This window comes from Brachycentrus maculatus, unplaced genomic scaffold (assembly GCF_059751285.1).
Source record: "Brachycentrus maculatus isolate JH-2025_06_01 unplaced genomic scaffold, ASM5975128v1 h1tg000175l, whole genome shotgun sequence".
Taxonomy (NCBI): domain Eukaryota; kingdom Metazoa; phylum Arthropoda; class Insecta; order Trichoptera; family Brachycentridae; genus Brachycentrus; species Brachycentrus maculatus.
The window spans coordinates 556950-578560 of NW_028280927.1; the positions used below are offsets into that span (position 1 = coordinate 556950).

Below are 21611 nucleotides of genomic sequence, written 5' to 3' on the forward strand. Positions count from 1 at the left end.
GTTATTTTATTAGAATAAACAATAATAAAAAATGGAGTTTTCTTTTGGCATGGAACGCATTATCATATTTTACATTGATTTCTATGGGAAAAAATATTTCACTTAACGAGTGTTTCGCATAACCAGTAAGATGTTGGAACGAATTATGCTCGTTATAGGAGGTTCCACTGTATTACTTTTTCGCTCATTTCGCTGGTTGGAGTTTTGGAATATTTGCGTTTTGCTCTTCGACCCCATTGAGAGATCAAAATTAATCATTAAATATCTTAGTTGCTAGAAAAGTAAATCAAAGACTATTGTAGGGAAAGAAAAAACCTTACGCTAAATACTTAAAACGCAGTACAGATTGGATGCATTTAGTATTTTTTATTAGTACCTACCTACGGTTGATTCATTTTATATTTTTATAAACATGAGGACAATATTGAAAAATATTTTCAGTCAATAAGGCAACCCACAGCTTTTTTTCAGATTGACATTCTTAAATTTATGCTCGCTCTATTGGTACCATTGATGTCAAGCCATCTGAGAAGTGAGCAGGGCGAGTGAAACTCAAATTCATAAAAACAATCTCACCACGTAATGTTAAACATATTTGACTGAAAAAAAAAGTTATCCTCAGTGCTTGAAATGCTATATTACGTTAATATTTTATAAGCGGTGTGATTTGTGGATATGTATGTACTCTAAAAATATTTATCACACTACCGGTAAGGAACCTTTGGTGGTCATTGAAATGTATTATTTAGAAAAGTGGTTACTTCCTGGGTAACATTCCTATATATAAAAAACAAAACGTTTTGTAAATATTCCGTTAAATTGGTTCCAACTGTTTTTTATGAACCATTCTTTTAGAAAGAAATGTAATTTCTATGTAAAATACATAAGTAAATATTTGTTTGTTTATTTAGAGTTTAGCTATTCGATTCAATACTTGTTTTACTATATTTTTTTGTGCAAAATTTATCAATAATATTTTTCATATAATTTATCTGGTCACGGTGCTCAAACAATTTCACTCCATAATAATCTTCACGTTCTAACCAAAATTGGTGGACTTTGTAATGAATATTTAAAACAAGTATAGAATTACCCATTCAGATTTCATTGTTAATATTTTTTATTTTAATATTTTCCTTACTTCTAAAATTGCCTCTGATCTAACTAATTCATGGTATTAATATCCCCTTATTTCAAATGTTTGGCATGATGCTAGGCAGTAAAATAAATAAATTCCAACAAAAGTATGTTTTAGTATTATTTTCATCATATATGTCAATTAGGCATTTTGTTGTAAAGAAAACGATTGATCAGCTATATTTTTAACAATAGTGCAAGCGCAAAAAAAAAAAAAATTATAGTGAGTGAATTGTAGTTTTATTTTTTCAAAGATTTCGATATCTTATCTGTGTCATTCCACTTACATATTTGCATATTCCACTTTTAATAAATTTGCACCGCTAAATACTGTTAACTAACTAACTAACTAACTAACCATCACGCCGCTTCTCCGCAGGGGTAGGCAGAGAGAATAGAGCGCCACACCACTCTGTCCTTGCAAACATTCTTCGCCTCTTCCACGTTCATGCATCTCCTCATACATACCCGCCGATTGTTACGACTCCTAACCTGACCACTTCCAAGTATTTGGCATACCTGATCGTGCCATGTTTTTCGCGGTCTTCCTCTGCTTCTTTTCCCACTAACATTCGCCTCATAAATTTGTTTTACCGTTCTTTTGTCACTCATTCGTTCCACATGTCCAAACCATCTCACAACACACCTTTCTTAATTTTATCGATAATGCTTATCTCAGCTTTGCATTCCTTCCTTATTTCACTATTCGCACATCTATCATACATCGTTTTGTCGCACATTCTTCTGAGAGATCGCATTTCGACTGCATTCAGTCTACTTTCATCCTTCTTTTGCCAACCCCATGTTTCACTTCCATACATTAGAGTTGGAACCAGGACTCCGTTGTGCACTGCCAGTTTAGCTTCCGCTGATAGGTTTTTATTTGCTATAACTGATTTCAGTGCACCATTCACTTTGTTCCCAGCATTCTAACATCCCTAAATACGGTTAACAAATTTAAAATCATAGAACGAATAATGAAAACTTAGTGTTAAATAGAAAATAAATATTTTAAAAAAAGTTATGTTGTCACTATGATTGAACAAATAAAACATTTTTTTTAAATTTAATATTTGCCTCCTTACAACTGTTCAATGAAAAATATTTCAAAAATAAATCTGGTGTCCCGCTAATCAGTTGTAAAAAATATGTTGCACAACGTAATACGTCAAAAAATATATTTGGGTTTTTAACTGTTTCAAAAAAACATCTTATTATATATGTTTCTAACGTGAATATATTTTTTTTTTAAATTCTAAAATGAAACTCTTGGTCCACTACACGGAATTACACAGAATTTTACCGTCCGGCATGTGTTAGCGTTTTAAAACGACGATTTTACAATCGAATTTACGCGCAACGTGTTCACGCACCGATCAAGAGCTCCGATCCGAAGAAAGATGGACAAAAGCACAAGGCAATCCAAGCCAATCGTCGTTTTAAAACGCTAACCGACGTGCCGGACAGTAAAATTACACGGAATTCCGCGTAGTGGATAAGCTAACTGACGTGCCGGACAATAAAATTACACAGAATTCCGGGTAGTGGACAAGCGTCCTTACTATATTAGTCCTTATCAGTGTGAGTACACTTATTTCATGTTGTTAATTGTTTCTTTCAGATTCCCTTTGCATGGAGTCCCGATAAAATATGCTATGTCGTAACAATAAATCTGATTCTTAATCTCAATACATACTTAAACGATGAAAGCACTATGATAATTGCAAACAATTTAATTTTAATTTGATTTAATCTCTTAAGTACGTAAAACACTGTTAATATTCAATTAACATAGCAGACAAAAAGTTATATTTAAATGAAGTATCTGAGTAAGATCTGATAGTTGTATATTTTTGGTGCTGTGAAAATGAAAATGTTACATCGGCAAACGACTTTAGGTCGCTGGGGGCAGATTCTCATGTTCCTTGTTATCATATGGATATGCTTTATGGTCATGGTTGCCTTGCCCATGATGTGCACCAGCCCTAATAAAGGTGACAAGTCCAACATTGAACCCGTCAGTAATCGTCTGACTCAGGCATTCCAGCAACTTGGAATTCTCAAAAAACAAAATGAAGAATTGAAAACATTATTCCGAGATTTTAATTTAAGGTAAATCTTAACATTTTTACAATTTCGTTTTGTTTTACTCTTCTGTCTTTTCTACAGAAAAAAGTAATTTATTTATCATTACAAATATTGAAACTGTCACTGTGACACCTGCCTGTTATAAATAGACTGACATACTTTTATGAACTGTATTTTGTACTTTATGAATAATAAGTTAAGCAATGAGTCAATAACTGATGAATTATATACACATCGTTATTGGGTGATTGTTTCATCAACCCCGACCCTCGGTATACTAATCATAAGTGTCCGCAGACCCAATTCCGATCTGTACAATGTTTTTTGGCATCTCTCGCGCTCTACTTAAAGTAAACATATTAAACGCTTATAAGCGTCTCCCGATCTCTACCATACCAACAGTATGTAAAAGACGCCTATAAGCATTCTTCTTCTTCTATCCATGTTCGCTCCCTAGGTGGAGCATATGGCCAACACGAGTCGTCTCCAAGTCACTCTGTCACGCGCCATCTCCTTGGCTTCCTCCCAGGTCAGTCCGGCGTCTCGAAGTTCCGCTGAGTATAGTCGGTGAATGGTCGTCAGCGGCCTTCCGGGGCGCCGGAATCCTCGGGGTTGGAAGAAGAGACACGAGGGATTGATGCCCTCAGGTGGAATTCTAAGGACATGTCCCAACCATTTCCACCTTCTTCTCTTCAGGACTTCCAGTATGAGGGGCTGTTGAGTTCTTCTCCTCACTTCGTCATTCCTGACGAAGTCATACCACTTTATACCCAGTATTCGCCTCAGGCATCTATTTTCAAAACTTGCTAGTTTCTTGCTTTGAGTTTTATAAGCATTACCTGCAAACAATGTGTTGAAGGAATTTCAGAAATGTTTTTGTGGTGTACATTTGGCACCCATCGAAGTTATGATTAGTTGTCTTTATTTAAATAATTTACCTAATTTACTGCTTTCATATACAAAATTCCTGTATATTGTTTTAGAACATTTTATCCAAACTAAGTTTTGTCAGTCTTGTTTTTGTAGTCATCTTTGAGTCAATATTGTAATTTCTTTTTCCAGGGACTTCACCAAGGAACAACAATTAGAATTAGTGAAACAACTCGACGAATCTGTAAATAAAGCCTTGGATAATACTATTGATATTCTAGAGAGCGCTAAGACTGGTAAAACCACAACATGGAGGAAAGACATTGATCAAAAGTCTAATCCTTCCACAGAGTATGAAAATATTAGAAGAAAGGTTGAAACTAATACTCGTGAATTTTGGAATTTTGTTCATGCGGAGGTTGTCAAAGTCATGAATATGGACCATTCGGAAAATCCCGAAATTACAAAAGTTTTGCAAAATATTCTAAGTTTAGGGGCTGAACATAAACGGTTAGTTCAAAAAGATAATACTTATTGTAATCAATCGAAAACCTCATCACTAATTATTAACTATTTCCCAATAATAAATGTATGTATTTATGCTACAATATTGAAGTGATAACATTACAACATGATAAAACTATTTATGAAACTAGATACTATTTACAACACTCTCTGAAATATACATAATATTATATTTAACTTCATGTAGAATTCCAGTACAAATGTTTTTTTTTGTTATCAATTTTTTAAAAGAATCTCTCATTCATTCTAAACTTTAACCATTAATACTGTTTAGAACTAAACAGATCCTGTATTAATTATTTATTTTAATTTTCTGCCATTACATATATCTTTATCCTCCTGTTCAACTGATCTGTCATATTGTGCAAAGCACTTTTTAATAGTTAAAAGTATAAAAAAGTATAATAATCATCACAGAACCAGAATTTTCACATACGTAAATTAACATTGTTCATATTAATGAGCTTTTACTGTATGTCAATATGGTAGCTTTATAAAGCCCATTAAAGAGTTAAATGAGTTTTATCTTCCTTTCTTTATCCTGTAACATAAAAAAGAAAGATAATATGTATAAACATACTTATGCATATTTATTATACAGTTTGCAATCTCACTACTCATGTTTCAGTTCCATTTTGAATGACCTACACACAATCCCAGAAGTGGATGGCTATGAGAGATGGCGAGAAACTGAATCCGCTGCACTTGGAGATTTAGTCCAGCGAAGACTTCACGCTTTGCAGAACCCCGCAGATTGCTCTAAAGCAAAAAAACTTGTGTGCACGCTCAATAAGGTAAAATGTCTTGATGTTAACCCAATTTGGAAGGGTGTTTTTTTACACCTGCGGACCGCTGGCGACGGGATTTGATAATTGTGTACATATAGTTTAGACCTTAATAAAGAGATTGGTACATAATATTTATATAAAAACATTAAGTTATTTCTTTTCTGACTTTGAAATTAGGCCAGTGCAGAAGGTAAAAATACACTTCCCGTCCTTAAGTATCAATCGACCAAACCGTCCTTAGGGTATTTGTGCACTACATGGAATTTTACCGTACGGCACTTCGATTAGCATATAAAATGGATGATTAGCTCGGATTAGCTTGTGCTTTTGTCTTTCTTTCTTCGGATCGGTGTGCTTGATCGGTGTGTGATCACGGTGCGCATAAATTCGATCACGCTAAACTATCATAGTCGCTTTTATTTTTCAAAACCGGACTGCCAGATGGTAAAATTCCATGTAGTGCACAAGCTACCTTAGGGTACTTGGGCACTGCACGGAATTTTGCTGTCCGGCAGTCCGGTTAGCAAGAAAAAACAGATGATTGGCTTGTGCACTTGTCCGTCTTTATCCGAATTGGTGCGCTCAATTGGTGTGCGATCATGGTGCGTGTAAACTCGATCATGCTAAACCTGCATAGTCGCTTTTATTTGAAAAAACTAGACTGCAGGACAGTAAAATTCTGTGAAGTGTACAAGCGCTCTTAGTGTGTTAAAATAAAGTGATGTTATTGCTTGTCAGTAAAACTTCATTTCTATCTAATTATCACTTCTTACTAGTTTTTTAATATATTTATTTAATGCTCAGGGCTGTGGTTATGGCTGCCAGTTACATCACGTAGTATACTGCTTCATACTGGCCTACGCTTCAGAGAGGACACTCATAATCCACTCCGTCGGCTGGAGGTACCACCGTGGCGGCTGGGAACAGATTTTCCATCCTGTCTCCGACACTTGCACCTCCCCTGATGGAGAGACAAGAGACGTATGGCCAGGTAATCTATGTTTACTACTATTGCATTTTTATTTCTCAATAATCAATGCTTTTTGCTAGAAATGTCAGAATAATGTGACATTATCTTAATCGTAAATTGCGTGATAGTAAAGTGATCAGAAAGAAACTTGCGGCCATTTTAACATCAATCTCCAGTCTCCAAGCGCTTACAATATTCTGCCTGTCTTACTTACAAAAGCATTTTAAATCATCTTTTGATTTGACTTTTGCTGCCTGTTTACTGTATATTGTATTACATTTATCAAAAAACAAATAACGTCATTTATATTTTTTAAATCATACAAATTAATGACTTGTTTACATGGATTTTTACCATTCCTGATGACCAAAACCGTATTATAACTAACAATGCAAAAATCATAAGCTGGGAAGCGGGCCTACAATTCTGTTTGTGGGTATGTGGTACGCAAACGTGGTACGCACACATATACACTCGTGTTTGTAGTATGGGTGTTGACTGGCAGATTACTATCTGAAAATGCAGATAGTTTATGGAAGCATCAAACCCTTAGAATTTAATAATAGCAATTATATTTAGGAAAATAGCAATATGTACAAAGGCTAATGACGCTTTGTATGGTTTATTACCTAAAACAGTGCTCAACTAGAAAAAATATTTAGACAAAATCGTTGTTGTTCATATAAAGTTGATAATGTTTTCATGACACAAAAATACTTAACTGAAATTTCAAATTTGTTTTTAATATCAGATAATACATATCCACAAATGAAGTCAGTAGTAAGGATAACTGGTGGGTTGTCAATACAACAATACCCCTGTTTACATTATGTTTTCACCATTCATTTTGAATCACCTGTGTCCTGAGCATGGAAATATGTTGGCACACTAGCGGCAGTAGAAATGATAATACAATGAAACTCCTATTTTACGTTTTTTAAGGGACTGATAAAATAAAACTTGAATGAAAGATCTAATACAACATTTTGAGTGTTTCCAAATACTTTTTCACAAAATCTGGATTATCTCCAATTACAGGAGTTACAGGAAGATCTAATTGTGTGGTATTGAAAAAAAAAATTAAAATTATATAGATGAGTTTTTTTGCATACGAAAACCTAAATGGAAATGTAAGTGATGGTATTGATTTCTTTTTTGTGAAAATCGCATAGTTGAGATTTTATCCATACGAAACCTAAATGAAGGGAACGTATAAATTGGGGGTATTGAGAAAAATACATTTAAACATTCGTAATGACTTAACAAATAAAACAGTAAAAACAGCATGTAAACAATAATTGCAAATAATGTAAAAAAGGACCATTACAGATGGAGTAAAAAATCAAATGTCGGGATATTTTTAATGTAAACTGGGGGGAAAAAATTTAAAAATTTCAAAAACATATCGGGGCTGAAATAATTGCACGCAATTGGCAGGAAAATGTTAAATCCGGGAACATAAAATCAGAGTATCACTGGTTTGTCTATTTGCAGGCAAGTGGTACACGCAAGTGCTGTCCGTCCCGGTGATCGACGCTCTGTCCCCGCGGCCGCCCTTCCTGCCGCTGGCCATCCCGGCGGACCTGGCCCCGCGCCTGCGCCGCCTCCACGGCGCCCCCGCCGCCTGGTGGCTCGGCCAGTTCCTCAAGTTCCTGCTGCGCCCGCAGCCCGCCACCGCCACCTTCCTCGACCAGGCCATCAAGAGGATGGGCTTCCACGGGCCCATCGTGGGGTATGTTGAACCCTTAAACTACACGCTGTTAATAATAATAATTAATTATGAAAATATATATAGCGCCATATTCATGAAATACTACCTCAAGGGTAAGAAAGAGTAGAAAATAATGAGCTTACTGGAGTAGTTCTCATAGTGAGATTCAAATTATTTTTAGATAATTTTTATTTGATTTCTCTAAATAAAACATTCAAATTAACCAAGCCTGCTCAAGTAAGGGGACTGAAATCCCCCCATATATTAATTATAATATGATAATTTTAGTATTACAAGAGCTACTTACTCCATATTTTTTGTAATCTCAAAAATTATATTTAAAAAAATTCCCTTTTTTATTTTTATAATTTCATATTGTTAAATGTTTCAAAATATTGTTTTTTTTTTAAAAGCACAAACTGACAGTACCACGAGATTCAAATATGTACATACTTAGTTATCAGCATTCTTTCATTAATGCTTTTACCCACCGCTGTTATGTATCACTGGATAAGATGCGAGGAGTTGATATGTTATTTTCTTGAAGGGTTCACATTCGGCGCACAGATAAGGTTGGAACGGAAGCAGCTTTCCACCCATTGGATGAATACATGACACACGTGGATGAATATTTCACCCGACTAGAGATGGTTCAAAAGGTTGATAAAAGGCGCATTTATCTCGCTTCTGATGATCCAAAAGTAAGACTATTAACTGAATATATTTATACTATATTTATATTATGTATACGTGAGAGAAATGCTGGCATGCTTAGTGTGTATATTTGTATTTATATTTAGTACTATTTTTATGTATGAGACTTGTGTTAGATTCAGCAACACTAACTTGGGACTGCAACCTGATTCTAATAAAACTAATAAATCACATCTAAAGCATCCTGAAGACAGTAAATAAAATTAGTAATATTTACTGATTTATCACTGATGCTTATTTTGACTTGACCAATTAATCTTTTACAGTCGCAATTGAGGTCTTGGCCATTAGCGATTTTTCGTGGACAGTGGATGATGTGTGGCGAATTTCGAGTTACTTAAATATTGTCAATTTCACATTAAAAGGTGATTAGTTTTTTTGTTTGCTTATTATGTATGTTTTTTTTTCTTCTAGGTTATTTCGGAAGCAATTAAGAAATATCCCACGTATGATGTTTTAGGAGATACAAATGTAGCAAAAACAGCCGCCGTGTCCACAAGATATAGTGACAATTCATTGCACGGAATCATTTTGGATATTCACCTTCTCAGTCGCAGTGATTTCTTAGTCTGTACATTCAGTAGTCAGGTACAATAATTGTTTAATTTTCAATATTATATATTGCGAATGTATTCTGTCACTAAAAAGCTGATATTCACCCTCTGTATCCTGCCCTCATCCAGCTAAAATCATATATTTTTTAGTTAATTACTACCACTCAGGGCTCATGTGCAAAATCACCCAAAGCAAAAGGAATTGCATTTGTTACATTTAAGGACATTTTCCAAAATAATTACCAGAACAATTCACAGTATCTGCTCGTAGAATATTTTTACACCATATTTTCCACCGATCTATCACAAATCCACACACATATAAATTAATTAAATTTAATTATAGTATGATCATCTATTTCTTACTACTTATCCACCTTATTTCGATACAAATTTTCTTGACCAATATTAGTTAAATTATACAATTGTAACAGTAACACAACAAATTTTGACCTTAAGCAGATTTATTTTCTAGATAAAATAGTTTTACATTACATTAAAATTAATATTGAATTAATAAACAGAATCCAAGAACCCCACCATTATTAGATTTATTAATTTGTATCTCTCCCCTTGGCAGGTGTGCAGGGCAGCCTACGAGATCATGCAGTCATTGCATGTGGATGCGTCGGATCGCTTTGTGTCCCTAGACGACATCTACTATTTTGGTGGGCAGAACGCCCACAATGTGCAGGCGGTGCTGCCACACGACCCTCCCCCCCAGAGTCCCCAGGAGATGCAGCTCCGGGTGGGAGACAACGTCGGGATAGCTGGCAACCACTGGAACGGTTACAGCAAAGGCATGAATAAGAGGACCAATCAGGTACATTATGTGCACTGGTCTTGTTTTGCTGAATAAGTCAGTTTTGCTACTACTCTACTGCTACCATCACGGCGTTTCCCTACAGGTGTAGGCAGAGAGGATGAAATGCCACACTCTTCTATCCTTAAGGCGGAGACTGACCGGAGCATTTCGTCGTAACAAAACAACGTAACATCGCTCGCGGCGAGCATGTTACTATATGACGTTACGGCATTGCTGACTGACCGCGATCAGTGCTCGCTAGTGGCCTTGTGCTCAGTGTTGCCATATGTCACACCAAAAAATCAGAAAATCTGAATCAATAACCCAAAATCTGTATGAATCTTTGCAACATTGCATTCGTACTGTAGTTAAAATGTCGGACGACGAAGATGTGATTCTTGGTTCTGTGATTTCAATAAATTACTGCTTACTCCAAATCAAGAAAAAAAATATACAGTGCCAATCCTTACAAATTCCCCGCAGTTTGGGGAATTTCCCACAGATTGGCAACCCTGTACTAACCTAAAATTGCATCCGACTTCGGATGGAGCATTCGGAACGAGCGGCAAACAGCTCGGCTCGGTGTACTGACTGCCTGAATGCTCGCATCGTAATATGTTACGTTACGACGAAATGCTCCGGTCAGTCTCCGCCTTTACATATACTCCTCACTTCCTTCACAGCCATACATCTAGTCATACATGCCCTCCGATTATGCAGACTTTTGACACCACCAGATTTTAGGCTCTGGTTGATCTGATTGTGCCAAGTCTTTTTCGGCCGTCCTTGTTCTGTTCTCCTCACATTCGCCAATATACATTCTTAGTCATTCTCTCGCTATCTCTCCTCACATTCGCCACATATACATTCTTAGTCATTCTCTCGCTATCTAATCGCTCCACATTTCCATACCACCTTAAAGAACTCTTGTTAATCTTTTAAATTATCCTTAATTCAGCCTTACATTCAAGACCAAAGTTGAGTTGGATGTACATGAGTCCCCTGACCTGATCTTAAGATGATTCTAGCAAAAATCCGCAATATGGCAAAGTTGAATAAAAATGTACGATTGGCCTTTAAAATTGTATTAGCGAGTGTTTTTGCCTAGAATTTTCACTCATGAATTACATGAAATTATAGTAACTTTAAACATAAAGAGTGAATCCACTCACGAGTAGGCATAGACTATGAAACTTAAAAAGTTGAAGCCTGAGTAGGGTCATGATAAGCGGAGTTGCATAAGCCGTAGCTAGATTACAGAGTCACTTGGACGTTAGGTAATTTAAAAAAAAAAATGTATTCTATAACTGTTTTTTTTTCTTCATTTTAGGTGGGCCTTTTCCCATCATTCAAGACAGTGGATAAACTAAACGATGTTGAGTTTCCTACATACACTGGAGTTCCCCTGGTACAAGCACAATAGTTCGTTTAAATTAATTTAACTCGGCGAAGACAATTTACCTATGTTGAGTACAATTTGTGATAAAAAATATTAGTAAATAGTGACTATTTTCTAGTTGATGATATTAAGTGGATATAATCTACATCTCAAAGATTAACGGAGATTTCAACTTTAACGTGTTGTAAAAATTCAGAGTAATATATTCTTTTTTTATAGATTTTAGGACACACAAACCGCGATCAAATTAGAGGAAAGTATTTTTTTCAAATGTTATTTTTTGGTTAACACAATTTTTGTTAACCGTTATTTATTTTAATTACTTTCTGAACATCAATAAGGTAACTGAAAACCCTCAAATGTTTTTTTTTTGTATAATCTTAACGATTCATAGGTTATTATTTATTTATTTGGCATTAACTTTGTGGAATAACATGATGAATAAAATATAAAAATAAAACACTTGTATAAGACTACTTTTTGAGTTTATTAATGTAAACATGACTAATTTTGAAAACCACTGATGTTTTCATACAACAGGCTTATTTTTTTTTATCTATTAATGAGAACATTCTACATAGTTCTCAAAACTAGTCATATTTACATTAATAAACTTAAGAAATTGGTCTTATATAAGTGTTTTATTATTATATTTAAAATTATAGTTAATTCTGAGTTAGCACTTATTGGTCCAGTTCGGAATTGAACCAAAGACATTGCACATCCCATCACGCATTCTTTATAAAATGCTAAACATATACATAGAATGTTTAGCATTTTATAAAGAAGGCTAATGAATTTGGTAATTGAATTAAAAAATTGGAAACAACATAGTTCCATAAAATTACGATTAAGAACTGTACTGAATATATTTGGAATGGTCATTTTTTTATCATTAGGTAGATAGGGTAACCAGAGTGTCTTTGCTCCCAAATTCTTAAGCATCCTATTATTTTACATCAAAGATGATTTTATTTTTATTTTCCTTGTTGAGTCAACACGCGCAAGCTGTTTTTGATGTAAATTTTTATGTTTTTATTTTTTTTTCCTGACTGCATAACTTTTTATAAATAATATTTAATTATCACATTTTTTTAGCTGTATATAAATGTCTAAAACAGGTTATTTTACCTTATGTCTAGCCAAAATATAAATTGAATTCTAATGTATCATTTGTTACACTCTAACATATAAGTAATTTTGCAAGTGGGCAAATGACTAGCATAAATGTGTGAATTTCTTTTAACTCTTTTTTATCTCAAATTAACAGAATATCCAACAACAACAAAAAAGTATATTTATACAGTGAAAGATTTGGTTGCTGAGCAATACTGACTGAACTGACCTTACAGGGTCAATGACCACGTCTTTACCCTACCTTCCCAAAGTCTTACTGAACAGTAAATTGAAATTGTCATCACTCTGAACACTAAAAAAATACAAATATCTGTTTACAAAAATTTGCATTATACAGTCCCTTGCTACTATCGCAGAATTAATTTTGATGGAAATAGATTTGTTTCATTTCTCAATTAAGTATAAATTATAGTTACTAATGGAGGCTATGTAAATTATTTATAAAATATGTATGGTATGGTGTTCTCAAATAGAAAGAATCTCAAATATTATAATAAAACAGCAACTTTTTCCACTTTTATTTTATTTGACCAGTGACCTGGTCACGGTCAAATAAAATAAATGTGGAAAACTAAAAAGTTGTTGTTTTATTCTGTAAAATGCAGTTCTACCAAGAAATGTCAGTACAAAACTGAAATATCAAATATTGATATAATTTTAATTTTATTTATTTCCTCCAAGTATTAAAGATTAATTTCTACAATTACCAGAACAATGAGTATATACAGAATTGGGATATTTTATAAATTAAGTATTTGTTTAAATGTAAATATGGATTAAATTTAATTATGATATTATCGGCACACTTAAATATTTGTTTGCCTCCTAGTCTTATATAAATGATAAATTTTGCTGATTGATAATTACTTGTATTTCATAATTATTTTTTTGTTATGTATAAAATACAAGACCCTTGGTTTACAGGGATGGATGATGAAAAAATATTCCGGTAGGACAAATTTCCCAGTTAATTTAAAATATTTCAAAATTACAATTTTATAAATATCAACATATTGCCTGTCTATAACCGGAGTCCGGATTTTTAAACATCCTAGTTAGGGCGCTTCGTAATCAAAATGATTCAAGTAAATCAAGAGTCTTCTGTATTTATACATAACTATTTTAAATCCTTAATTTTAGGCTAAATAAATATTTAGAAGATCTGCGGCTTATAATAAAGTGCCATTACTTTCAGGGCTTACCAAACATTTTAGCCATATATGTAAATCTGATATTTTTATATGCACTAGTGCATTATTCTGGATTTTCACCAAAATCCGTTTTATTTCACATTCATTTGTTTTTTTTGCCACTGTGTATATTTTTATGGATAAGTAAAATACATATCGCTCACTCCTTTCAACGTCTTAAATCAAAATACTTGATTTTTCAGGAGATCGTTTTTAAAGTTTAAGAATATTATAAAATGTATTAAAAATTAATATCAAGCCACTTATTGAACTTTTTACTGTGCAACAAATCTTTTTAGGTAAAACCTGAAGGTTTTTTTTTTCTCTATTTGAAATATATTTAGTATATTTAAAAAATAATTAAACAATACAATTTCTTCAAAATGAAAAAACAACATTTTCTGCCCTGTTGCGGGTAAATATTAAGTTAAAAATATGTCGCTTTTGCTTGGATATAGTACATTTTCTGGGCATTCCGAAAACATGCACAACTGAAAATTGACGATATTTGATATATGACCTTGTTGAAAGGAGTGAGTGATATGTATAATCTTAAGTATTGAAGTAATGCCAGTTTTATTTTTTAATTGCCTTATTACATACATATATGGAACATTGATCATATTAACAAATGTATTTTTTGTTCCACTGCAATTAAAACTTTCATCAATCAAAAATAATAAAATTTGTTTGGTTTATTTAATAACTGTTTAAAACAAATTAAGATGGAGTTTCGTATACATTTTAAAAACGGTTACTTTTACGAAAATTTAATCAGTTAGAAACTAAAATTAAAACCTTTTCTTTAAAACAGCTATATACTTTGATTTATTTAGGAGGGAAAATTATTTTTAGTATAACAATACCAGCTAAAATGTGGTTTTAAATCCATAATAAAATAGATATTAATAATGTGCGCATTAAAACAATGTAGTCAAATTGTCCTTTTACTTTTTTGTTGTTATTATTAAATGCATATATATTCTTATATTTTTCGACTCCTTAATTTTGAGATTATTTTTGTTTAAATATAATTATTTGCTCGCAGTAACATTTTTTCTCATATGCTTTTGTTTATTTATTTTAAAGACTATTTTTTTTATCTAACAATTATTCTATATACAAATAATTTATTTGGATTTTTTTTATTATGTACCTTTTAATGATAAATTTGTTGCTAATTCCAATATTATGTATGAACAACACTCAAACTATTTTTGTATCAAAAACTATAGATTTATAGCACAATTATTTGTCATAATAAAATGGATTATCGATGCTTTTGTCATGTAATAATAATGTATAGTGAATTTATACACTACATAGTAATGTGTCAAATAGCAAACATACACACAATTCACTTTGGGAAATGTAATATGATGAGACTGTTCTATTGATGATTAAAGATTTGTAATATTGATTAATTAAAAATGGATGCAGAAGTATACAATTTTCATTCAAACCAAGTATATTGACTATTATCAGTTAAAAAGAATATCAGATTCAACATGCATACTCTACATATAAATTATTATATTAAAATTTGGTTTGCGTTTATAAAACTTTAAAAAATCACTTAACACATTTATTTGAAAATTTTCTGTAAAACGGTATGTTGGCATTATATGAATCATTGTGTGTATGTTTTTATTAAGTTAGTACTGTTAATACTGTTAAAACTAGTGGAGAAAAAACCACTCCTTAATTCCCACTTCCAGCACTAAATACTCGGAACAGTGTCTGCAAACTCCGCAGTAGCAGTACTGTTTGCAGACCATAGATCGCAAGGCAACCACTGAATCTCTTGACTAGACGGGTACATAAGCCACACTTGGCATGATTACGATTTTGACGTAATGATTAGTTACAAAATATTTTTTTATTATCTATTGGAACAAAGAATGTAATTATATATTTAATTTTTTTAACCTAACAATTGATAATTTATGCCTAATGATAGCATACCTAGGAAGGGTTGCCATGTACATATGATTATTTGTGTGTATATATTTTACAAATCCATTGCTCATGAATAAAACATTAAAAAAATGTATCATTCCAGTCCAATTGAAAAAAAAATCCAGAGGGCATAAAACAAGACATTCTTCACTTATTATTAAGGCTTTTCATGTGCAGATCAGAAATATAATATGTAAGAATTTATTTTTATACATAACATCAATCTTTTATTTCACTTTTGAGTTCTGATTCACAAATAGTGGCAAAGTTAGTGCATTGACAATATGTTTATAATTCTGTATAAATTGTATTTTTTTTCTTGTATAAGTAAAAGCTCGTCAAACTAAAATTTATTTGGCCAAAATTCGAAAAATATTTTATTTTAAAAACCACCGAATAAAACAACAAGATAAAAATCCTTTTCCAGATGTTCGGCTTGATCTGTATGTGACCAATGTTAATAGGCCAATGGATTCTGTACAATCCAATAAATACAAATTGTATTTCTGCGTATATGTGGAACACACAGTGTATACTCAATGGAATATAAAACTTTTGGATGTGATAAATTCTATATCGTAACTGCAGCAGTTGGTAGAATTCCATTTTGAATTGTTGGGTAAAATGTATCCAAAATTAATCACAGTTATTGGATTGAATTCTACTTTTATTTACATATATATATGATAATATGTGACGTGTTTCGTCTTATTAGTTATTACAGAGTGTTGGATAATGTCTTTATAACAAAATTTTGAGTGTGTTTGAAGAAAATAGAAGAAAACTTATCCACACAAAATCCATAATGTTTCAAAATTGGTTCATATATATATATATAGAACTTGAGTAGTGTGGTTGTCAATAATGGGTAGAATTGGTGAATGTTACACGTGTGTAAAGTGATCACTTAAACCCACCTATGTCGGTCGTCAACCCCATAAATGCCCAGACTTCCATATTCTTCTTCATCTTTGATGTCTATAAAAATAATATGTCTTAATAAGACAAAACGCGTCACATATTATCATATATGTATATGTAAATAAAAGTAGAATTATTAAGTTCAATCCAATAACCGTGTTTAAATTTTGGATATATTACCCAACAATTTAGTGATAAATTTTGCTCGATAGTCAAATTATGTGTTCTGTTTGACCATCTTTTGTAGACTAAGCCCGGACGCCAAATATGCTGACAATAGAGAAACTGATGTACGACAATATTCCTACAGAAAATAGTTTTTGTTGACAAAATAATGTACTAACTTAATGAAATTGTTTATCTGAATCATTTGATAAAAAATCTGATAATTTTCCAATTTTTTAAAATAGTTTTTTCGCGTCATTTAATTTCGAATTTTGGACGATATAATAATTAAAATTTTCGATTGTCGAAAAGTTATATATCAAAAATTTATTATAAAATTTTATTATAAATTTTTCTAAATATTCACAAAAATTTTACTGCCTTCGTTTAAATTTGTGTTAAATACCTTTAACTTATCATAAAAAAAAGATTTGGGAAGTTATACCGAGCAGTAGAAGACTTTCTCTAAAGTGATCACCAACAACTGGGGCATCTAAAATGGTACTGGAAGAAGTTTTTTTTTTACACAAAGTAAATTTAATTCCAAAATGTTATGTATGTGCATAATAAAATGTAAACCAAGATGTACCTTTCATTAGAATCATAATACATAATTAACCACATGTATTTTCTTTAATTTTACCATCAATTTGTATTTTTTCTTAAATATATTCCCTACTATTTTTTTATTTTATTTTTCTCCTTAACTTTGTATAAATTCACAAAACAACTGTCTCAAATTAAATCATAAATTCACATTTAACACGTTTTATCATATAAACTATTGTATTTAATATTTAACTATGCATATAAAAAAAAAACTTTTTTATAAATATATTTGGAGTGATCAGATTGTTGATTATTTCTATAATATATAACCTCAATCCTGTTTTTTTGTAGGGTCCTGCAATATTTTAAACCTTAACACTAAAATATATTATTATTTTTGTTTTAACCCTAATCTTGGCATGGATAAAAGTAAGCATTGAAAAGAAAATAAATATCTTATAACATCTTAAAAATATCTAATGATTTCAAAATCACATATAACTTCTATGAAGTCATATCTATAATATCATATAAATTACATTCATAACACATCAGTTACAATATTTTTAACCTTTACAAATAAACATTTATTCCTAAAATGTCTGTTTATCTATCTAATAATGGTAAAAATGAGCTATGCACTTTCTGTTGACAGCCATCTTGCTTAAGTTTTGTAATTAATTGATAGATGGCTCTATTGATTTTAATACTCAAAAATATGCTAATGTGGTTTTGATTAAAACCTTCAACCACAACTTAGTTGCATCTGAGAAATGAAAATGCAATTTTCCTGGTAGAATACATCGAATCAAGAGAAGGGTTGACTAAATAACTACATTTATTATTGTTTTTATCAATGCGGTAGTATTTTCAAGAGAATATGCAGGGCCCTCCCTATTTTATTACATGTATTTTTAAACTATTGTGGTTATAGTTCATTTTTAAATGCACTTAATAAATATATGCATGAATCTCATATTTAAAATTTCTAGGTATGTGTGTTTCGGTAATTGGGGAGTGCATTAAAAAGTATTTTTTCAACATACCTGTTTTATTTTTTTTTCTCCCAATTCCTAGACTTTTTAGGTACTATCATGTTCTGCTAGTGACCAAATAAGTTCAAACAATTTTTTTAATGAAAAAAAAGCTTTAGAAGTTTTTCTAAAGTAAGTGATGAAGATGTTTTTTTTATAGATTTTTTTGACGAGGGAATATGCAAGTCACGACATGTTATTGGTCAGTTTATGTGATCACTTTATACAGTTTGTGACATTTACCATTCTTCTCATAATTTCACCTCAATCTATTGTTTGTATATATATATATATATATATATATATATATATATATATATATATATATATATATATATATATATATATATATGTATATGTATATATATATATATATATATATATATATATATATATATATATATATATATTTATATATATATATTAATATATATATATATATATATATATATATATATATATATATATATATATATATATATATATATATATATATATATATATATATATATATATATATATATATATATATATATATATATATATATGTATAAATAAATTCGCAACTGATGCACTACACCACTGCTTGTTTACACTGAGATACTAAAGTATGCCGCAAGTTTCTAGTTCACACCAGTCCGCTTACAGTTATGCACTCTCCGTCATTTTTATTTCTCTCTTTGAGGAAAGTAGGTCTCGAGTGACATACCCATGGGTCATCAAGCGAAAACTTTACACTCCATCAAACTTTTTAAAAATCTTTTCCCTAATATTAGTCACCAACTTATCATTAAGGAGGTGTTGACTACTTGGTGTAATACCGACTTCAAGGGGGGTCGAGATCGTTCAAACAATGAGGGCTTCATGTTAGATCTTCGTTCGAACCAGGTGTGACGCCGTAATGAAAAATGGATCTACTTTAACATACTCAACCTATAAAAAATTGTATTGAACTCGTTTTGTGTTTATAACAACCGATATAATCAATATTTTCATTCATCATTTTCTTTTGTAAAATTCACCTTCGTAAAAGCGTTGTTTTCGTAAGTTGGTAATGAATGACGTCACAGAAACGATAGACTTATTTTAATATTGGTGATATTACTCAATTATTGACGGCTCTATTTGTTGATGTCTATGAAATATACATAGTCTTATCCTTTTCATACGCCTTTTTTGAAATTTTTATAAACATATTTCAACACCTGTTGGCATGTGTTTTTTTAAATGAATATATTTTTCAATAAAATAAAACATTAAAATTGCCCTTTGGGCGAAATTTTATCCTCTAAGTGACACGCGATAAACATCGTTAGAGGGTGCCATGGAGGCAAATGCCGGTGAATTAGTGATTTAAAAAAATATATATAATTTCAGGAGCTTTAATTCATTCATGGATTTAAAATAAAGATAGTCTCAGCCTTTGCCTGCACATTTAAGATTTTTAACGTTCTATCTTTACTTTAGATGTAGGTATTGATTTTGTTATATATATATATATATATATATATATATATATATATATATATATATATATATATATATATATATATATATATATATATATATATATATATATATATATATATATATATATATATATATATATATATATATATATATATATATATATATATATATATATATAAATATATATATATATATATATATATATATATATATATATATATATATATATATATATATATATATATATATATATATATATATATATATATATATATATATATATATATATATATACATATATATTATTTATTAATTCGGCATTAACTTTGTGGAATGACATGATTATTTTATTAAAATTAAACACTTGAATTATCCACTTTATCGAGTTTTATTTTTATTTACGACTAGTTTCGAAAACGACAATTGTTTTCATCTTCTGGTACAAATTAAAACATATATTTACAAATATTATATTATGGACCCGTAGTTTTTAAGCCCTGCCGAGAGCAAACGCCTCCAAATTCGCGATTTGTTACTTCCACTAAATAATTAATATCGGCGTCAACTAACATTACTTAGCATTCAATTCGGGAATGTGTTAATATATAATACAAACACACACACAAAAACACTCTCATATAAATGTATATGTCTTATATTTCGTAATATTATATATGCGTTTAATGCTTCAAACACTGCTCTTAAAAAATACGGGTAAATGCCTTTATTTTCTGGGTTTGAATTGCAGTGAAAAGTTCACTAAAAGCTAACGACTTTACTCAGAGTGTGGGAAAACTTTTATTATTTTTGGAAACTTTTATTACCAGCTGTCGATCAATACTATCAGGGAATTTATGATACTTAAAGGATAATTCATGAATATTAGTTTTTTTTATCAAATGGAAATAAATGTGTCATCTACAATACGTTGTTAAGGCGTTAACTTCCCAAAGGAAACCCAGCCATGGCGTGATTTTTTTAGCTACTGAGGGATGTTATCTTTATTTTCAAAATTGTTTTGATCATTTTGAGTACAAAATAGCTGAATTATTTTAGTAGCAATATGTGAAAGCAAATTGATCGATAAATCACGAATTACGGTTGGAAATTAGCGGAGGAACAATTATTTAAAATACTTGAAAGTGGTCAGTTCTAGAGTAGGAATAATCGGCGGGTATATATGAGGACACAAATGAACGTGGAAGAAGGAAGGAATGATTACAAAGACAGATAAATACTACTAAATTTGGAATAAGGTCCTTAAATTATATTGCCAATACCCAAATTAACCAGCTGCCTGACATATATAAAATAAAACCCATTCGGGGATCCAAAATAAATGATCTGAGAAGTTACTTTATGGAAAGATACATACTTTATGGAAAGATTAGTCATATTTTCTTATTTTGTTTTTACCTTATGTTTTTTATATTTTCTCATTTGTTATATTTTCTCATTATTATATTTTCTCATTTGTTTATTTTAAATATGCTTCTTACCTCGTGTTTTCTCATTTAATTCTTTTGAATATGCTTCTTGTGCCTATTTATTATAGTATACTTACCTGTTTATTGTTTTATATTTTGCCATGTATTAGTTTTGGTTATTTAAAAAAAATCTTTTTT

At 31.1% G+C, this 21611-nt stretch overlaps 1 protein-coding gene across 2 annotated transcripts; it reads left to right on the forward strand.

The window, feature by feature from the left end:
• Nucleotides 1–503: 503 nt before the first annotated feature.
• FucT6 (alpha-(1,6)-fucosyltransferase 8) lies at nucleotides 504–12035 on the forward strand. Of its 2 annotated transcripts, none has more exons than XM_088262230.1 (10): nucleotides 504–710; nucleotides 2759–3249; nucleotides 4288–4605; nucleotides 5249–5414; nucleotides 6213–6399; nucleotides 7873–8110; nucleotides 8637–8790; nucleotides 9218–9391; nucleotides 9938–10180; nucleotides 11493–12035. In XM_088262230.1, the coding sequence occupies exons 2-10, from the start codon at nucleotides 3005–3007 to the stop codon at nucleotides 11583–11585; spliced, it is 1818 nt and encodes a 605-aa protein (XP_088118356.1). In that variant the 5' UTR covers nucleotides 504–710; nucleotides 2759–3004; the 3' UTR covers nucleotides 11586–12035. The 2 variants fall into 2 exon arrangements, with proteins under 2 accessions (XP_088118356.1, XP_088118358.1); XM_088262232.1 differs by having other exon boundaries at nucleotides 546–677.
• The last annotated feature ends 9576 nt before the right edge of the window (nucleotides 12036–21611 follow it).